The sequence below is a fragment of the Cupressus sempervirens genome, chromosome 8, assembly GCF_028749045.1.
Source record: "Cupressus sempervirens isolate cs-2001-9-10 chromosome 8, ASM2874904v1, whole genome shotgun sequence".
Taxonomy (NCBI): Eukaryota; Viridiplantae; Streptophyta; class Pinopsida; order Cupressales; family Cupressaceae; genus Cupressus; species Cupressus sempervirens.
Genome location: NC_143125.1, coordinates 144,413,791 through 144,436,116, shown reverse-complemented (window position 1 = coordinate 144,436,116; position 22,326 = coordinate 144,413,791). Strand labels below are relative to the sequence as shown.

Genomic DNA, 22,326 nt, shown 5'->3' with positions numbered 1-22,326 from the left:
CAATATTGGTCAATTTAGTACATTGGATTTGTTATCCTTAAGATTTACTCTTCGTTGTTACTAGAGCAATTTGGACAGTGGGTCTAGTTGTCTTCCTATTAACCTTTAACAAGGTTAGAGCCTTCTAACAAGGGTTCAAGGTCTCGTAATAGGGCTCTGTCCTTTAACTGGGACTATTGCATTGTATTTGGCTCCTAACAGAGTCACCTCCTTCTACAACGAACTTATAAATTAGTACACTATCTTGTGGGTGCCACTCCCACCAGGATTTTTCCTCTGATCAAGGGTTTCCCTAGTCAACAAATCCTTGTGTCACTGTGCATGGTCTATCTTTTGTTATGCTTCATTGTTTTGGTTATTGAAGTTGGATGTAATAAGTTGGATTTAAATTTAATTTGGTCACAACTGATTCATCCCCCAAGCTGCGTGTGTGGGCTTTACTTTCTACAAGTGTTATCTTTTCAAATCCATTAATCTTTGGAAGGGTCATTTTGTTTACTTTATGTTTCAAGTCTTTACTTGGATTCCTCTTTTCTTTTTTGGTCATGTAATATCTTTTTGCTTTAAAAAATTCCTTGAATGATATAGTTCCCTTTACCTCAGGGCTTGATGTTGTGTATGCTACAACCATTTCTTCTATGCTATTGGTAGGTGGATTTATTGCTTCTTCCTCCGTTGTTATGTCATCTTGGGGCAGGAAAGAAGTCTTTGGTAATCTAGATGTAGAGGGTCCATTATTTTTGGAATTAGCTTATGTCTCTTCTATTTGGGGAGATGGTCTTGAAGTTATTAATTGAGTTATCTTTTGTTAGGCTTGCAAGTGTACTTGGGTTGTTCATTTTGGTCCGTTAATGCTTTGTTGGTCATTTTCATGAATGTCTTAAAGTCATTTTCCTTTTGATCTCCCATGTTATTCCTTTGAGTGGAATTTGTTGTTGGTGTTTTTTTTCACTTTCCAAAAGCTTTTGTACCCTTTGGCTATGTGGGATTAATACTTTGATACCAATTGTAATGTCCCTTGTTGGGGATCCACTCAAATTTTAATTCTAATCTTACTTTACCATGTGATGAAATTAAATTAAACATAAGAGATAATATTATCCACAATTCTCATGATAGTTAGCATACTCATCCAATTCTCCATTCCTTTCCTAAACAATAACATTAAGAAGGATGGGGATTTACCTTTCCTTAGGACATCGATTCATGATATATGTCCTTGACCCATCTTGGGAGTTTCCTCCTACACTGTGAGGTTTTACCGCTTTTCTCCCTCATAGAACCAACCTATCCTCTCAATGGTATTAGTGAGGAAGTTAAGATAATTGGATGAAGAGTATCTATTACATACCTACCTACCTATCTATATATAAATTGAATGCTATTATTAAGTTAATATCATAGATTATATTTCATATTTTAAAAATTAAATCTCTATATACTATTTATCAATATTATTTGGTATAATCCTTCATATTATTTGCACTAAAATTTTGTTGCTAGTAATTAAATCTAATCGCCCTTCAAATACTTCCTTGCAGTATATATGATAATTTATCTTTAGATATATTCTTTTTTTTTAGATGAATTGTAATATCAATCCCGATCGATTCCTTTGGACGGTGTTTGTATTCTATTTTTTACCATATCTCCCAGTGCCTATGCCTCTTGGGAATGAAGAGTCACATCTTGACCATAAGGGACTTACATGTCACTTCTTAATAAATAATTTACAGTAAAGGTTGGTTACACACATTTGAGTATATCAATTTGTCGTTCTTGAGTTGGTGTATGGTCAAAGCTCCTCGTTACCATCGTAATCCTTTATCACTACTAAAATTCTCCCCATCACCCAAATCCTCTACATGTATGTATTCCATCTATATATAATGGGTGATAGTATGTTACTTTTTATTCAGTGTTCTAACGGGGTCATGCCACTCATTGATGACTACTAACTACTAATTATGTACATGTATAAAGATACACTTAATTATATCTTTATACATATTCTAATAATAGATGCTTGATCTTTTGGTACAACCATCATATGCTCTTCTAGTTTTTTTTCACCTTCTTTGTTGAATTCAGGTAGGGCTGCAAAAGCATTAGCTGGGATGGGGTCCTAGTTTAGACTGGTTGTTGATGGTATGAGGGGGCTACATTATCCTAGACTAGGGCCATATTTAGGGGGGAGGTGGCAAAGTTTTGGACACATTCGATGATGATGAACTTGGTTAAGACACAAACATATATACTAGCAACAATGATCTAGGGTGGTTGGCAGTGTAAGGCCTAGAGAAAGGTCTTTGACTCGTATATACCCTCTTTTAATAAGAAAGTGAATAGTTCCACCGTGATCACCAAATAAAGAAAAAATGTTGATACTAAAATTTGCATTCGAGTAAGCTAATGACCTCTTATGGGAAGTTTAGTGATTGGGGGACTTACTTTGCGCATCACTAAACAAGCTCTGGGATTTTAGAAGCCCACTTTTCATTTACTTCTTGCTTAGTTAGAGAAAAGGGAAGAGGACAACAATTTCAAAGTATACCTATCTTAAAGATTTACGCCATGATGATAATTGTTCGGGCACCTTCAATACATAACCAAAGTAATGCATACTACAATAATATATTTTAGGCCATATGAAGAGTCAAAGACCTAATAATATAGTTCAAGACTTAATTTATTGCAAAAGCCTAAAATATAGATAACTTAGATAATATCTCAAAGGCGATGTTGAGTGTAATGAGAGAAAGATCACAAAATATTCAACAAAATCATTGAAAGGCCACTAACATTGTCAAGCATATTGTCGATATTAAGGTAATGAGACAAATTATGCTAAGAATAAAAAATAAATCTATGTTACTACTGCATTTAACGCCAGAGTCTGTAATGAATAATGTCCACCCCCCCAAAACAATAGCTTCGCTCTCGATAGATAGTCCCTAAGGAAACATTTCAAACGACTAATGCCCACCAACACAACGGATTATTAAATGCATTTGCCATGAAAAGTTGATATTTGAGGAAACTCCCGTTGTATTTGCATGGGTTTGCAATCTCAAAAGTGATGGAGCTTAGATTATCAGGAAATGACCTTGCACGGGTATCAAAAAAATAGCGATTGGTAATGCTGAGAAAGTAATTCCTGACTAAGGAAACTAGCATCATAAATTCACAGTTAATGCCACCGAGGAGAGCCAAAAAAGAAGGCGACCATGACCGATGGAAATGGCAAGTACATGTGTCAACATTGCTGGCAATCCCTGAGAAGATAAAATCAAGAAGATACACCAACTTGCCACATAAACATTGATCGTTAGTCAGGAATACAAAGAGACAAGGGGCCCACTTGACCAATGCAACATAACTTAAAGAAAAGAAATAAGGTGGGGCCTAAGATATTAATCAAGTCTTAAAACTTATTTGTGGTAAGGTCTACGATGACCTCTACAAACTCATGAAATATACAATGGTTCTCTTATATACGACCTTTGATATATTTATGTGCCCTTCTCTAGGAAACACATAATTGATTTGATGCATAAGTTGGGCTTTCAACTTGTAATTTTGATGACTACGACTTTTCCATGACCTCATAATATTTTTTGTGACCTCGCTTTGCTTTATGCCTTTTGACTACCTCCTTGTAATATCCCCTTTTGTAATAAGTAGTTAATAAATAAATTGATTAACTGATCAAAATATTATATTGTTTAATATATACTAATCAAACACCAATGTTATTATTAAATGATAGATAAATAATTATTAATAAAGAAATAATAATGCATATATCAAACATATATAAATCATTGAACAAATAATTATTAATTAAGAAAATTAACTAATAAAAAACATTATTAATTAGTAAATAATGAATATAGCTTGCAGACAAAGATCAAACCATATCGTTGATGCTACAAGCAAAACAAAGATTGAGCCATGTCGATAATTTATCTTACGCAAATTTAAACTCAAATCCACATTGGCAGATTATGTGGAAGATAATACGACAAATAAACTCTAATTTGTGGAGTCATTGTACATCTAGGAGACACAATCAAAAGGCACATCCTGTGTATGGTAGGGATATAAAATGATGAAAAAACATTAGATAGACAACATTTGAAATATATATCATCATAATACATAAAGGCATGGATCATGATAATATCTCCTACATATGTAAGGCAAAATAAAAGCATCATTAGAAGGCATCAAAAAGATAATTCTTTTATTCCTTATACTCAGTCAATTTCTCAAGATGATGGTAAAGGAATGATAAGGACATCATATGACCCTTACTCAGTGGGGAAGCAAATACGAGGAGATTAGACAAGGCATTCAATTTGACAGGATATTAGTCTCGGTTAATATTTGCAGAGAGGACTCAAGACAGGTACTATCAAACATTTTCCCATTTGCAAAGTATTTATATAATATATATTTGCGTCTGTGAATATGGGAATCATATTCAGAGACATCATCTTGAATCCATTTAGTGCACATATATATTTAGTCTATATAATAGAAGAATCTAATGCATGTATTTGAAAGGCAAGAATTTTCCTATATATACGTGTGTGTGTGTGTGTGTGTGTGTGTGTATATATATATATATATATATACACTCAGGCCTATTGCTATGTTTATTAAATCTATGAAAGGACCATGATGTTACCAAGGAGAGATTTGCATAAATGCAAGCAACGGATCTTTGTCCCAAGATAGGGTAGGGTTCAACGTTCCGTAAGCCTTGATGGATACAAACTTGGACCTATAAGCTTCAAGGGAATCCATTGCAAGTTGGTATCTAGGCAACTTGGATGACACCTACTCCTTTCGTCTTTAAGTTGGAATAGTAACAAGGTAAGAATGGATGATAATAATTTGTATAGATAACTTAAATCTACTATAAGATAAATGACTAATCCTATCATGGGACATTACAATCTAAACCCCCGATTTAGAAATTTAGGATAAATTAAGGTCTCAATAAGGGACATTACATGAACAAAATTCCTCCAAAATTTGTACAATCAATATAGCAGACTAAGCTTCTTCAACATGATCCAGTTTTAATACTAATGTTGTTAAACATGAAATTGAAGAATGGAGAATGAGAGAAGTTGGTGTGCTGTGTTGTGCAATTGAAAATTGTCAAAAAATAGAAGAGAGTGTCCTAATAATACAATGTAGTTACAAAAGGCTACTGGTATGACCATCTCATTAAATACCACTAACTGCTTATTATATACAACAATAAAGATACACTTTATTATATCATTATATTAATATTTCGATTATAGATACTTGATCTTTCGGCATACTACATTACGTCTGTTCTGCTATCCTTTGGTAGCACCTTTTGTAAATCCATTTCCATGCTTATGTTTGTTTCTCTCATCTCTCAAACCTTCTCTTGGCAAACCCATTAGAAAAGATATCTCAATGGCGAGCGGCTGACCCATTGGAGGGTCACTTTGGGTTTGAATCCTAGGTGGTAAATTTCCAATATGTTAGTAGATTCTATATTTTGGTTTGGCTTGGAGTTCAACTAGTACCTTAATAAGCTGGTCGATTGAGTACTGTCAGAGCTAAAAGTCCACACTTCTAGAGGAAAATCTATCATATAAGAGCAGGTGACTTACTTATACAGCAGCTCACTTATTGGAGAATACTCTTTGGTTTGAATTAGCCTGTCCAATCTGTACGTATCTGTCATTATATATGGCAAGATATTATCTCCTTATTGATTACACATGCTATGAATTATCTGCTATGCCTCTCTTTTCATGTCTTCTGTAAGTAACATCTCATGATATTAGTACCAGCATTTTGAGAGAGTCCCTTTGAAGCCTATCAATTCAGAAGCACTTCTGACACCATATTGCATTAGTTAGTACTGATTCTTTCTCCAATACATCTTTATTTAAGCAGATGAACATTCAATGTAGTTATGAGTGCAGCAATCACCTTTGTTTCCTTCCGTATAAGTTTTTTGATGATAGTTTTGACTTTTGAGCATTGTCTAGGTGGGTTACACAATTAGTCAATCTAACACTGAAGAGTTTAAAGCAATAGGAGTTCAGCAACAACATTCAAGCACTGAGTAGAATAATATCACGTCCTTCAATCTCTACAGCAATTCTTGCGTGAATATTATTTTCTAAAATGTAACCATCTTTTGTTTGAATGCTAAAATGTTCTTTTTAATATCTGACTTCAGGTTCTTATCCTCCTGCGACAATGGGGTGTTTTTACTACCAAATGGGGTAAGCTTATTTTGTCTCTTTAACCTTTGAATGCATTTCATACTTGTTATTTTTTAATGCTTTGATACAGTTTCCCATTTTGAGTATCCTTTCAGACATTCAGAATTTTGCTTAATGAATAAATAGCAGAGTATCGTCTAATACTGGACATTTTGGGATAGTTATTTCTGATTAGCTTTTTCTATTTGTAGTTTCAGTTGTCACTACTTTTGGCAATTCAAGTAGTAAAATTATCAAGTGTTTGCATCTTAAATGCTAGGAGTATATGCTTATTTACTAGAGTCTAGAGGTGTAATACTCTCATTAACTTCATATGTTCTTGTCTGGAATGTCAATCTAATTATGTTTCTCTATTGTCTCTATCTCCATGGACTTAGGTCCATGAGAGCTTCTTCTGTTAAACTGAGAAAAATACAATATTATTACCATAGTAGTGCTTTGTTCTCAAAATGGGTTTCTATCTTGATCTTCCCTAGACAGTTATACTATTTAGAGACCAGGATGCTTTTTCAGGTTGTCAATTTTTCCTGACTGCCTTCTTTCCTCAGGATACTGTTGAGATGCCTTTGAACTCCCTTTCAGATAAGGGGTTATCAATAAAGTAATTAGAGACAACATACAGAGATGATATGCTAAGGTCACTCACGTCTCGTCCCCTTACCCTTTTATCCTTTATGGTGTGTTTGATTGAAGCATTTTCTGTAGATTGTTAATGGGGACATCTTGATCTTCACTAGACAGATATGATAGTTAGAGACCAAGATGCTTCTACACTCTGTCAGCATTTCTTATAACTGCCTTCTTTCATTTGGGTACTCTTTAGATACTTTTAGATGCCTTTCGAGATAAGGGTGTTGTCAGTACATTGGTTAGAGAGAATACACATGTAATGTCCCCATTCTGACAGGTTTGAAAAATAAAGTATTATTCAATTCCCAAAGTCTGAAAGAAGGAATTAAATAAATTATTCAATATAATTACTTAACGAGATTAGAAGGTAATAGATAATTAATTGTTAAATCAAGTGTCTTTAGAAAATGGAAATCAATTAAAGTTAGTAATGTAGCTGTAGGGATACTAAAACATTAGATTATAAAGGGAGTCTTTAGACTCGAGGAAAGCATGGCATAATTTATAATTTTCTTCAATCGAATTGATAGGTTTCTCAAATTTGTTTATTGGGATTGCAGCCTGGAAAGCCCCATTTTTGTCAGTGCAAGACCTGACCTAAATGGCCTTGGAAAATTCACTCTGATTCTTTAGGTGGATTTAATGGAGTTTTCAAAAATCATTGGAGTTGGAAAGACAGATGACATGACAAATTTCGGATTCACAGAGATAATATTTTATTCCCAAAGTTTATTCAGTAAGATACGAGCAGTGTTTTTAGAAGAGGATTATATTTTGGCCTTTCTGGAATGGTGCAAAAAGTTTATGTTATGAAATTTAAAGTTACATATTGAAATGTTTAGATGCTATACGATAAGATAAGATAATATTAATGTCCACGAAAAACCAAAAATGGTTTATGGGACTGAGCATACAAACAGAAGAGCCGGCCAAAGCAAAAGCACCAAACGGTGACTGAGAAGAAACAAAAGCAAGAGACAAACGAAAAATAAGACAAGGTAAGGACTAAGGGTCCTTCCTTGCCACAAAGAAATCAGTAATAGAGAGGTACGCTCGTGAACAATCCATAGCCTTAGAATGCCGTGAGGGACCGCTATAAGACTGTCACTGCCTGGAGAGACTGGTACAATGTCTGATTGATCTGGAATGAGAAGTCGTGGAAGGCCTTTTCAAACCCCATGGAGGAGACAAGGGAGAGAAAAAGGTGGTAATGAGCTGATCTAAAGTACGCTCCTGAGGAATAAAAGACTGCAGGGTAATCTCTTGAAGATGGGTGGCTTCTTGAAGAAAAAGTGCAAGACACCGCTGATCAATGAAGTTGAAGAACATTGAAAGAGAAGAGCAGTCTCTGAAAAGGCAATAAAATCTACCTCTGATCTCATAGTAACGAGGACAATGATAGATGGGTGAAAATATTTGATAGCAGAGAAAGTTTATATTGGCTGAGCATCTGCATGTAACTATATTGAATGATTAATCTGGAACAAACTGGGTGTATTCATTTCAGTGTGGGAATATCATTTGGAGTTACAGTAGTTATACATGGGCTCCTTTCAATGTGAGACTCATTATATATCAAACCTATTTCCTGGTTTGAGCCATATTGATTGAGGCATATATCCTGCTTTTGTGCATTTTATTGCCTTAAGACTTTAAGTATCTGGTACGTATGAAATGTCAAATTTGTCTTTATCTTAACGAACTGTGCTGTCCTTTTGGGTTTCCTGGCATGGGTGTTACATCTGTGTTTAGGCAAAGTCACCACAATACGATAGCAGAAACATGGACAGCACAATTAATTAAGATAAATAATTATTTGAGAAAAAAAGAAGAAAGCAACTAACGTGAGAAATACAACTGCATATATCATGAACTTAACCATGACACATTACATTTTATGCAATATATGTGCTAAACATAGACCAGAAAACAAAAGTAAAAGATGCTTAACAATAAAATCCAGGAATACTAATTTCTTTACAGGACTTCTGAAATTTTGATTTCTTTTATAAATGAAATATGAAGATCCACAAACTTAACTGGAAACATTCAACCTCAAATATATTTCCCTTTTTTCACCAAGCTAATTCTTCAGTCTGCAATTTCCTGATTCCTTGCGTATTCTTCCCAAAAACAATTTTCCATAACTTCAGAAAACCCCCTCTGAGAAAATCAAAGAATTTTTCCATTTTAATTCAAAAAACAATTAAGATCCACTGCCCATCACCATGCATGAGAAGTATAATCCCCATAAAGTAGTTTAGTTACTTCCTAGACCATTAAAATCCACTACAGAAAACAATTAAATTTCAGAAATAGCCAGCCGTTCCACATTTTCTATTTTCTATTTTACTTTATTTTATTTTTTGCTTCATTTTAAACCAAGAGATGCAATAGTTATTTATAGAAAATAAATAAAATATGTTATTTAATGTTTTTAAAGATATAATTTGATCATCATTATATAATAACATTCACATCAATGCTTTATAATAATACTTGTCGGTGCAATTAGATATTCACTAATTACACTTAAGCTTACTTAGGATCATGCATTGCATAATAGTTTGCATATGTGACACCCAAGAGTTTGCACCCATATTAGGACACGGTGTAGGAGAAATTCCACTTCCACTTTAGGCGGTGATAGTTGTTATCACATTCCACTTTATGTGTGAGATCTACCTTTAGGGCACTTATCACATTATCATCCTCAGCATCTGGCACATACTTCATTGCATAATGGAGGATGATCCATGTTTGGTTGACATGTGATTCTACTTTGGGTGGGCGATAACTTAACTATTCCTTATCATAACATGCAATTACCTTGCCGATACAAGCAAGCCTATTATGTACATTTTTATTATGTCCATTATCAACAATATCATTCTTGTATCTTAATCAAAGTAACAAGAATCGGAATCGGATCGGAATCGGCAAGGCCGAATCGAATCGTGAATCGGCGATGAATCGGCAAATTTGAAAAAACTCTTTAAATTTAAAGATTTTAACAATTTAAAACTTATTTCATGCACCCTTTATTGAATATAACTTAAACACACTATAACATCATCAAATAGAAGTTAAAACTTAACATACATAAACATGGAACATAAAATCCATCACATACGTAACTATGTTATCTAAAATGTAAATTGTAGGCTAGCTGAAGTAAATAGAAATCAAATGATCATAATGATTTAAATCATAGAATGTATGTAAGATGATCCATAAGACATCAAATCATAAATGTATGTAAGAATCTAAAATGAAGATCCATGAAAGTTTGAAACATATGTCTATCAATGATTCAGTATCAATATCTGTAAACAAAATATAAAAACAAGGCTCCAGCTCAAGCCTTAGACTCATAGTCATCATCATCATCCTCAACATCATCCTGAAGCTCGGCTGTAGCCTCAGCCTTTGAGTATCCAGTTTGCCTAGTAGCAAGGCGTCTAATGTAGGTCCTAGAGGATTGCAAAGCCATATCTCCTGCATGTAAGATGGGCTCACGAACGTCGCTAGGGCTTGTGCTTGTGCTTGCACGTGTGCGTCTACCAATGCCTGAAGAACGTGCTCTAGTTGCCTTAGCCTCTATATCCACTTGGTCAACCCATGCACGGTCTTCCTCAGTGACGACTGGATCCACAACCTTTGTGAGCCACTTTGATTCTGGATCAATCTCCTCCAGAATGATCGGAGAGGAGTCAGTGCCCAAAATCTGTCTGATCCTAAGACGGAGGTTGTAATGAACAAAGACAATATCATTCAACTTCTGCACTGTCAACTTGTTTCTCCTCTTCGAATGGATGTGCTCGAACATGGACCAACTGCGCTCAAATCCAGAAGTGCTGCTTGGTTGACTTAGAATACGGATGGCAATTTTTTGAAGTTTTGGGGTTGTGGCCCCAAACATTTGCCACCATCTATCTGCAATAAGGGAAAATAGAAACAATTAGTCTCATTTACAAATTACAAGTTAACTCTAAAATTACATAATCAACTTTAAGTTTAGAATCTAGATTCATGAACATTGAATATATTATTTAATTTTTACTTGGCTGTAGTGTTGTTTGAGCATTTATGGCCATCTTGCCAGAGAAAAGTGGCCCCTCTTTATTGTTGAACTGGTCTAGCTCAACAATCGCAGTAGCGCTATCTTCATCGCTACTCAACCTCTGAATCACTGTGTATAAGCCAGTGAGAACCTCCGCATCCACCTTGAACTCAGGACGGAAACGAAATGCCAGATTCAGAAAGTAAGCTGCTGCATGGATGGGTCGATGGAGTTGATTCTGCCATCTTCTATCGATGATGTCCCAAATAGGGCCATACCTCTCTTGCACTCTTGCATATTGGGTTCTATCCATGCTCTCATAAATGTAGCCCATAGAGGGCTTTTCCCCATCAGCAGTTCGTAGCAAAGCTATAAGGGGCTCAGTGACCTACATATAAAGTAAAACAAAAAATTTGGGTCAAAACTTAAATATAAAATAATATAACTTAAAGTAAAAGTAAAATACTAAATGTTAAATTGCAATAAATTTACTTTCAGGATTTCTCTAGCGGGTTTCCAAAAACCATCCTCATCAAATATGCAATCCGCCACATCTATCCCTGCAGTGGTCATAGCATAGGAAGAGGAAATCCAACATGCTCCTCAATTCATCCCTTGATGTCAACAAGGACTGTAGGGTGATGAAATTCGAGGCAAACCTCGTGATACCTGGGCGAGCTAACTCCTTGCCTTCTGTGTACTTCCTCATTGTGCTAAGGACAAATGAATGATTATAAATGAATTTGCATATGTTTTTAATGATTATAAATGAATTTGCATATGTTTTTTGCCCTTTCTACACATGACTTGACAAACTCAAGTTTGCCAATTTCCTTCAACATGAGGTCAATGCAGTGTGCTGCACAAGGGGACCAAAATATGGTGGGGTGCCTCTCCATCAAAAATTTACCTACAACAATTTTAAGTCAATTAGAAATTCAAATTTCAAAATTCAAATAAATTTATTTTCACAACTTGAAAAGTTAAAAGTTTACCTGTAGCAACATAACTTGCTGCATTATCCGTCACCACCTGGATTACATTTTGTTCTCCCACCTCTGCTATGGCTTCCTCAATAGCCTCACATAAGTATGTGGCAATTTTTACATGTGCGGAAGCATCGATGGATTTGATGAACATGGTATATCCTACAAGTAACAAAACAACGAATTAGAATATTAAATGGATCATCAACAAATTAGCATTCAACAAAGCAAAATTTACAATTATGTATGTAGGAAAGTAGAATGATCAATCACCTCCACAGGATACAAGAAAATTGAGGAGTGTTCTATTCCTCCTATCTGTCCAACCATCAGTCATGATGGTGCAACCATTTGCAATCCACTCCTTTCGGTTCTCCTCGAGCTCAGCCCTCATGTCCTCTACCATCTCATCCAAGAGGTATCCGCTCAACTCAGCCTCAGTTGGGGCTTTAAACCTCGGACCACAAATAGCAACCGCATCTATCATCTTCTACCAATAAGGAGCCTTGTCACAAATAAAAATTTAGATGTCAAAGATTCAAATTATAAAACAAGTAGATATAATTAAAGTTTTACTTTTGCTTTTAATTTTAACTTCAAAGAAAACAAAGAAAAAAGAATCAATTACCTGGTTGCAATAAATGGAATGTTGCAAAAGTACCAAAATTTGCATATCTCCTTTCTGGCAGCATCATGAATCTCCTTGTTCAAACCCATGCCCTCAAGCATGGCACAAAGTAACTATCCATTCTGTTTTTCCGCACTCTAAGCTGCAATAGGTTGGTGTGGGACTCTGTTTCAGTATGTGACTGACTAGCACTAGCACTAGCACTAGAACTAGGATAAAAAGGAGGCCTAGAAGAACCCTCTCCAACACAACCTACAGATGCGGAAGCTGATGTAGATGCAGATGTGGATGCGGTTACGGATGCGGGAACATGGGAGCCAATACCCCTTAACCCTTCAAGTTGCATTTTCCTATTGGCTTTGTCTTTTTCAATTTTTTCTAATGCCATTAAGCAAGTGCGGTTTGCCTCAGGAGTTTGGTGAGTGCAAATTGTAACATCATGTCTAGGTATAGCAGCAATGTGGTATTTCAATCTATAAATACCCCCAGAAGTTATTTTTTCTTTACAAAAAAAACATTTTGTTTGATATTTGGTTCTTCCAAGAAACTCTTCGTTATATTTCCAACATTCATCTTTTCTACCCATTGCGAATTTGCGAAAAATGAAAGCAAAGGCTGCTGCAATAATTTTTTTAATGTAAAATATCAAAGTTTGAAGGTAATAAAAGCTACAAAACAACAAACCCTAGTTTGCAACTTAGTAAAAATAAAGAACATTCAAGATCTAAACTAAAAATCTTGAAAACTATAAAAATTTAACAAAAAATGCATAATACACTAAAAATTTAAGAAAAAATGCATAATACACTAACATGCAAAAAAAAAGAGAGCACTTACCTCTTGCAAATGAGTTGAGGAGTGTTGAGATTGGCTCCTTAATGCTCCCAATGCAATTGATGGCCTCCCCAAATGGATTGCTGATCTGTTTTGTGCTCTTCCTTCTTGCTGGTTAGAAACCTATGGCTTTTCTTTTCTCTTCTTCTCTCTCACTTTTCCTCTCTTCTACTCATGTTAAACAAATAGAAGGCCCTTTAGGGTTATAACAAAGAGAATAGGTCAAAAAGAAAGTAAAAAAAACAAGTATTTTTTTTAATTTTACAAGTCCATACTTTACTGGCCGTGGGCGATTTCTTGGCGATTTTATCAGGCGATCTGGGCGATTTTTTGGACGAATCGCCAATTTGGGTGATTCAAGCGATTCACTCGATGAAATCGGCGATGGCGATTTTCGACTCCAAAAAAATCGCCATCCATGAATTTGATCGCTGAATCGCCGATTCACGCTATTTTTGAGCGATTCTTGTTACTCTAATCTTAATGCAATTGCCGTGCCATTTTCTTGTGGAAGTTAACTTGGTCTTTTATTTCGTCCTGGGGGTGTTGTAAAGTCACCTAAAAGTCTAACATGGTATCAGACTCCTCAAGAAGCAAAATCTTAGCTTGATTTGATTGTGGGTGCGAAATTTGGCAATTTGGGCATCACCATTGCATCCGAAAAGCTGTTTTAGTGAGAATTGACTATAAATTTTCCTATATTAGGCTAAAGTCAAATTCGAGGCTATTTTTTTAGTATATTGAGTCGTACAACCTGATTTGCCAAACCCAATACGTTTTTATTAAAACAATATATTTTTGCAGATTTTCGAATTTTGTTATTTGCAGTTTTTATAAATATATACATGGGCAAAAAATTTGTTTTTTGGGGTCAACCTGAATTTCCTCAGGGTTTTGTTAGAATATATCTCTATCTCTAGAGTGAGAAGGGCAAAGAATTCTCTATCATAGATAGCGATTGTAGAACTCAACCCAATCGACATTTTCGACAGTAATATTGGTAATCACCCAAACACGGGGAGCAAAGTACACACGTAACCATAGGCTAATGTCCTTTGCAAACTCTCTCACAGTCAGTGGTATAAAACCTGTATGATTTTATCAGTGTAGTGCATGTGGATCTAAATTCCCAATGCACCGATGGCCATTTGATCGCCCAAATCCGCCACCAAAGTGGTCAGTTTCTCTTGCTGCTATGCATTACAAGCCTCCAGTGACTGCCACACATTATTAGTGGTCTTTCAACCCACGCGGATCTCCACCTTCGCCTGTCGCACAATCAGGAAAAGACATGCAACACAATTTGGAAATGACTCAGGGATAAATTGGAATTGACCATATGAACAACATCGACGCCACATCAGTGCCACAAGACATCTTACTAGTCTTCCATGTTGCGACACATGTTAGAAGCACATTTTGCCACTTTAACATTTTTTGATGTTACTAGAACAAACAACCACGTTAGCCTAGTTTGCAGCCACATATGCCATTCCGCTTGTTTTTTGCGCCATGTCAACTTTTACGAGGTTAAAATTGACGGGCGTGTGCACATCACACACAAGGTATTTGTTTTTTTTTGTTGTGATGGCCATATGATTACCTGATATAATCACATGGTTTGGATGCCATCATGATGGAGTTCGAATATTTTGCCTTTACAATTGAAGTTTTTGATTTTGCTGTCTAATTTCAGAGGGCTATATCCTGCAAATTTTTTGTTCTTTTTTTTAAGCAATGTTTTTTTAATTTGGGGTAGAATTTCTTGAATTTTCTGGTGGTGGCATTAGTTTTTTATTTTGGTCGCAAGATTGATTATATATTGCAGATTTTCATGACTGTTCCTGTCTAATTCTATATTTTGCAACTTCTAGGCTCAGTTGGTAACGTACGACAACATTTTCAAGTGCAATTTTTTTAGAAAGTACATGATTTTTTTGTCTACTTTCAAGCTTTGGTGTTAGTTTGCATTTGGAGTGGAAATATCACTTTCAGCAATAGGCCATCTTGGGGCTATATAAGCACTTGGGCTAATCCTTGGATTTCAGTTTTCTAATTTGCACCAAGTTATCAATTGTTTTTTTGTCATTGTTTGGTGGTATAATGAATTTTTCAAAAGTTACTCCACACTCCATATAATTATAATGAATGGAAAGAATCCATGGCTAATCAATTATTACAAGTTGGATTGCCTAGAATGACTTTTGGCCATAATCTAGAACCAACTATAGGTGCTGATAAAAGGAGAAAATGGTTTGATTTTTGGGATAAAGCACTTAGCTCTCTTAGATCGTTCATCTCTCCTAATTTTCTAGATCATATCACGGCTTGTGCACATCCTCATGATGCTTGGACAACCATGAAAGGACTCCTTGGTGAACATTTTAGTATTAGAAAATTCAAATTGGAGAATGAGCTCATAGGTCTAGATTTTAGGGATTTTGACAATATTCAAGACTTTTTCTCTAAGTTCACTTAGGTTAAGTCGGAGCTTTCTAATTATGGCATTGCTAAAGAGGATGAACAATTGATCATATCTATTACTTCCAAGATAGGTTATGAATATTCAATATTTGTTTCTATATTCTATGCTACTATGGATGCTCTTGTTAGTGCATACACAATGCCTTCTCTTGATGAATTTGCAGCTCAACTTACAAGGGAACAAGAAAAGTTGGCACGCATGGGTCAATTGAAGCCTTCAAAGCATCATGCTCTTCTTGTAAATAACTCCACTCCAAAGGCTTCCAATGGCAAAGAAAAGAAGCAACATAATTAGTCTAAGCATCATAAGAAAGGTGATGCTTCTCCTTCTTAATGTACTTCTGAATCCAAGTCCTCTTCAAGAGAGGAATCATCTAGAAAATGGAGGGAAAAATGTGCATATTGTAAAAAGCAAGGATATGACGAACATAAATGTTTCCATAAGAAGCTTGATGAGCTCACTCACATTCTTCAAAAGAATAATATTAAGTTGCCCTCATTAGTGTCTTTTCTACACATTCGACAACTTTTCCATTATCATCATCATCTAAGGATAAAGGTAAAAGTCAAGCTCTTATAGATTCTACACATTCTCAACAAGGTAAATGACTTCTTGATTCAGGCACTTCACATTGTATTGCATCTTCTATGGATATGTTTTCTACTATTGATCCTTGTAATTCTCCTAATGTATTGATGTGTAACAACACATGCATGAAGGTTTGTGGGAAGGGTTCTATGCTAATGGGAGAGGGGACATATAATGATGCTCACTAATCTTCTTTTTATTTATCAAATTACTCATGGGACACAAGGTAAAAGTGTTGACTTTGCCCTAGACCATGTCTACATTAGGGACATGGATGTTATAGCTATTGGAGTTGTTGATCATGCATCATACTTACATTCTTTTTCACATCATGTTGATGAAGATGATGTTCATGATGTATAGCAACCCTTTAACCAAGGGTGAATTATGTTTGTGAGGAGAACTTTGGACACTTGAATCGTTGTGTCCTTGAGGCGAGTGTTGAGCTTCCTACTCCCATATCTTGCAGTGTGGAATGACTACTTGGATGACATTTCAACATTGTTTGTTGAGTTTCATAATGCGAATTTGGAAGACATACTTGAGGGGGTTTCTCTTCTCTTTGATGGTAACTTCATTACAGTTGGAGTTGGAGATACTTCTTCACCTTCTTTGGAGATTGGTATTCTTGATCCTTCTTCTTCAGTCTGTTATCACATTTCATGGTTTAGTTTGATGATGTAATAAATTCCTTGAGCTTGGAGACATCTATCTAGTCTTTAGATTGCATACTTGGAGACTTCCTCCTTCCATTTGCACATGAATTAGCTTCTTCATCATTTGATAGATTTACCCCTTCCTAAGGGAAGACATGTTGCTTGGAGGCATTGGATTATCTTTTGTTTGAAGGTACACTTCATCAACATTGAGCTTCTTCATTATGGGGGGGTATCATGTCTCCTTCTATCCTTCCTATTGGGGTATGTTTGTATATACATGATGTATGTATTCTTTGGGGGTTCTTGAGTCCTCTATCCATCCATGCATCTTGTGTGTTTTAATCTCTCTTTTTGGAGGGGAGTCTTGTCCCATGAGGTTTTCTCCCTTTCTCTGCTCAATGAGAGATTGCATTTAATTATTGCATTACATATTGTACATGGGTACCTGAATGGCCCAGTAGCTGGGACCCATCTTGCATTGTGAGTTTAAGTTCATTCCCTTAAATTGCACCTAAGGAGGTGTGTTGTTGTAATTAAATATTCATTGATTACACTTAAGCTTACTAAGGATAATGCGTTGTATAGTAGTTTGCATATAAGATACCTAGGAGTTTGCATTTATATTAGGACACAGTATAGGAGAAATTACACTTTAGGTGGTGATAGTTGTTATCACATTCCACTTTATGTGTGAAATCCACCTTTAGTACAGATATCACATTATCATCCTCATCATATGGCACGTACTTTAGGCATAATGGAGCATGATCCACCCTATGTGGGTGATAGCTTATCTACTCATTATAGTCTCTCACTGCCTTGCCTATATATGCAGGCCTATTATGTGCATGTTCATTATGTCCATTATTAATAATATCATTATTGCATCTTAATGCAATTGTTTTGCCATTCTCTTTTGGAAGTTATCTTAGTCTTTCATTTGATTCTAGGGGTGTTATAGAGTCGCTTAAAACTCTACTAATTTATAACACTAACATTAGTAATTTTGAAGCCATGAGGAGGATGCTCTAATTTGGAAATATAATCCATGGATTATTTTCTGTGTCTTCGGTGTATGTTAATGCATTTGAAGAGCACCAAGAGCCTTGCTAGGCTAAAGCTTGGTTTAAAGGTATGACTCCCAAAGTTAACAATTTTTTTTAGATTCTTCTACAGGATAAAATTCTGACAACAGATAATTTGTTGAAAAGAGGGTTCAACATTGTCAATAGATGTTATCTTTGCAAGGAAGCTGATGAATCTGTTAATCATTTGATTATTCATTGTTCTTTTACTAGAAGATTATGGGAAAAGGTTTGTGGCTTGCTGAATATTACCTGGGTCTTCCTAGTTACAATACAAGATTTTTTAATGGGTGGAAGTCTCCCTCTACTAATACTTTGGTTATGAGGTTGTGGGATTTTATTTCCCCGTTCCTTTGCTGGGGCATTTGGAAGGAACGTAATGATAGGTTGTTTAGGGGTAAAGAAATTAATCCAGGTCAGCTGTTTTGTAAGATTAAGAATATGGTGTCTGAGAATATCATATCCTGTGGAAAAGGGTACCAACCTCAGAATGCTTGGGAAGAATCAGTGTTTCAAAATTGGAATTTGAATGGTCTTAGTCTTGTGTAAAATGGTGCTAACCTTAGGGATCTAGCAAGATGGGATTGTCCTCCGAAGGATTGGTATAAGGTTAACTTTGATGGGGCTTCAAAGGGCAACCCAGGAACAACTGGTTGTGGTATCATCATTAGGAATATGAATAGGGATAGAGTGGGTTGAATGGCCATTCCTATTGGGGTTCAAACTAACCATGTGGCAGAAGCAAGTGCGGCCCTTTGTGGTCTTAGCCATGCAAGATTGAATTTGAATAAGATATGGCTTGAGGGGGACTCCTTTAATATAATTAATTGTCTTAATAAAGTTATTGATCCTTCTTGGACTATTAATAATATTATAGGTAAGGCCATAGATCTTATCAATTTGTTTGAAATTTGTGTTCACTCACAATTATAGAGAAACGAATCAAGTTGCTGACTGGGCGGCTAGTGTGGCCTACAAGAGTGATGAAAAGTTAATTTGGAATCACAATGATATCATCCCTATGGAGGGGTTTTTATTGATTGAGCATGGCAAGGCTAGAAGTAAACAAAAATGTTTCATTTATGATGAATACACCAGCAAGGAGTAATGATGATATGGGCAGGATAGAGAAGCGGTGGGTTATGATGAGAAGGACAGTGTATTACCATTCAATACCACACGGATTATGGGTCTTTTTTCTCACAAAAATACTTAGTTGCGATTTCGACTTTGGTTTTCTTTTGTAGGTTTTTTTTTGAGAAGCGAGAGTCATCATTTTAGTGACAAGAAAATGGTAGGAAGGAGAAAGAGAATTGAACTGGCTAGTTGCAAAGAGTGGAAGAAGAAGAGTGAGATTTGGGACATACTGGAGCAAGGGAATTTTACTGGTTATATTTTGAAATTGAAAGGCAGTAACCCTGCCATTACCTGACAATTTATCAAAACATGGAAAGATGGGAGTGTTTGGGTGGGGAATTAGAGGATGGAGGTTTCTGAAGATATCATTACTGAAGCAACAAGGCTTGACACGGAGGGTATTAACTTCTACCGGGACAGAAAGCTCTCAGATCGGGCAGTTGAAGAGTTTGCGGACTTGACTAAGGAACGCAACAGGCTGGTAAAAATAGGTAATTCTTACTTTAGCCTTGGCTCCATTTCTCGCCCCTGGAGATTTGTTATGTTTTGTGGTGATTGAATATCTTACCTTAGATGGCCGCTTCACTAAAATATATGGTCACCATTTCATGTTGGTTAACCATTTTAGGCATAGGGTTAGGATAAATTTACCCTTTTACCTCAGACAATCTTTGGGTAAATTCTATATTAGCCATTCAAAATGATCCCAAGGGGGATCACGCCTGTCATGAGGGGTTAATGGTTTAAATAATGAACCTTCTAAAATCTGAAAAGGTGGATAAGCCTCGGTAGAGTAAGAAATCTTTAGACTGTGACGCAGAGGGTAGTGAATCTGAGGAGGAATTTGATGAGGATACAAAGGATGAAATAGACGAGGGTAAAATGAAGAAGAGGAAGAAAGGTGATTTTGGGAGCTCTTCCAGGAAGAAAAGGAAGGAAAAGGAGAGTGAATCGGAACAAGATAGTGATTATGAGGAGGAGCAAAAAAGGGTTTTGAGAAGAGAGGATCTTTGGGCAAGGTTTCTTGAAACAGGGGGAAGAATGTTGAAAGAGATTTTGTCCCCTTTGATGACGAAATCTTAATTAAGAGGGTGGAAAGAAAAAGGAAAAAGGTGCTTGCTTAGGATGCGGATGATGAGAATGAGCTTGAGGAGGTGGAACAAATAGGGGGAGCACGAGGACTTCTTTGAGCATAACATGGATGAGGATGACTAGGAGTTTCTAAAGGGAATCATTGGTAACCTAGGGATAATGATGAAGAATATTGGTACCCTAAAACAACAAATCTAGGGTAGATCAAGAGATTTTGATCAGCTTAGCAAGACAGCAAGGGGGGAGAGAACACTAGGTCAACACATTGACAAACTCTCTAAGGTTATGGGCAACGCGGAAGAGGTTAAGAATTTGATGAAGTGTGTGCCAACACTTGAAACCAAAAACAAAAATTTAGATTAGTTAGGCAAAGATCTTCAAAAAAGGATGGATGGTTTGGATACTAGAGTGCGTAACCTGGAGAAAACTATCAAGAAATTGACAGATCAAAATTGTAGTATTTTGAACACTGTGGCTGACAACTTTAACACCCTACTAAACAAGCTGGAACAGAGTAAAGGCCGAGACTCATATGCTGTGAATGAGGACCAGGGCCGGAGCAAGTGCACAAGGACTTATAACAAGAAGAATGGAGGGGAAGCAAAAAAGTTGGATGACATGAAAGCATCTGCAGAAAATATGAACATCCTGGCAGACCAAGCAATGGACCTTTTGAAGACTTTGTGGCTGTCCAAGGGCTGTCTTTTTGCTTATCTTTTGCTGTCTTTTCATGAATAGTTGTTTTTTGGCCTCTTGTTTTTTGGCTTGTTTTTTCTGTTCTCTTTTGGCTTTGAGGCCTTTTGTTATCTTCGTATATGCTCTTGTTTCTATGATACTTTGTACAAGGTTTTAGGTGCTTTAAAACCTATTTTTACATAATCAAAACATCAGTAACACTGAAATAATAATATTAACGATAGCAAATTTCCACAATCCATAAAGATTATTGGAGATTTGTTTTGGGTAGATAGTGTTATATGTAAATAATTCTAACATGAGCTACCTAGAAGAAATCTCAAATAATAACAATGTTTTTATATTCATACTTAAAAGAGAGATTAGTTATTATAATGCTAACTCATTGCCTCAACACAAACCATGCCATTGTGTATTGAATCTTTCACATTTGCCACGACATACATTCATGGAGTATGTGGGAGTAAGGGAATGATAGGTTTAAACAAGAACAACCATGTATAAGTGGTTTTGGTTTGGTTCCTATGTGCTGTATGCATAAGTTACAGCACTTATATCAATCTTTCCTATGTTTGGCGTAAATGCTTTGGATGGGAGTAATAACTATCAGAGTATTTGAGCAAAAGAATTATTGCATTGGAGGAACTGTTAAGCTGCAAGGAATCATATATAGGGAGCATCTAGAAGGGAAGTCTGTGAGTGATACTATCTTTCTTACTACTGCTTTTCGGTGAACCAGAACATTTCGCTGCAAGCTATTGGTGTTTTATGACTGAGTCATGAGATTAGAAGAAGGTAGACTGTAACTGAAGAATGTTCAACTGTTTCTTTCCACCTATCCTAGCGCAGTATGAAGAGAATAGTTGGAAAGGGCAGTGTTGTATGTAATCAATGTCCTTTGGATGAGCAGTGAGGCTTGTTGGTTATCACGTGAGCTAATTGAGAGTTTCAAGTGTTTCTCGCTGCTGTATGAAAGTTAGAGAGTCGAGTAAACTAACTGTTAAATGTGTTGTGTAATTTTTGTATGTGGCAAATCCTTTCCTAAGTGGTCTATGCATCTCAGAAGCAATAATTATTCATTCACAATTTGAAGCTTGCATATTCGTAAGGAAAAGTGAATTGTGGCCACAAAACATTATTTGAGTGACAGGAGAGC

At 35.9% G+C, this 22,326-nt stretch overlaps 1 protein-coding gene across 2 annotated transcripts in view; it reads left to right on the top strand.

Moving 5' to 3' along the window:
* LOC149541961 (transferases, transferring acyl groups) overlaps positions 1–22,326 on the top strand; it is a 185,652-nt gene that overhangs the window by 30,169 nt on the left and 133,157 nt on the right. For both annotated transcript variants that reach the window (XM_089797011.1, XM_089797010.1), the window contains exon 3: positions 6,242–6,287. In XM_089797011.1, coding sequence (XP_089653137.1) covers positions 6,242–6,287 — 46 coding nt within the window. The remainder of the gene's footprint in view (positions 1–6,241; positions 6,288–22,326) is intronic.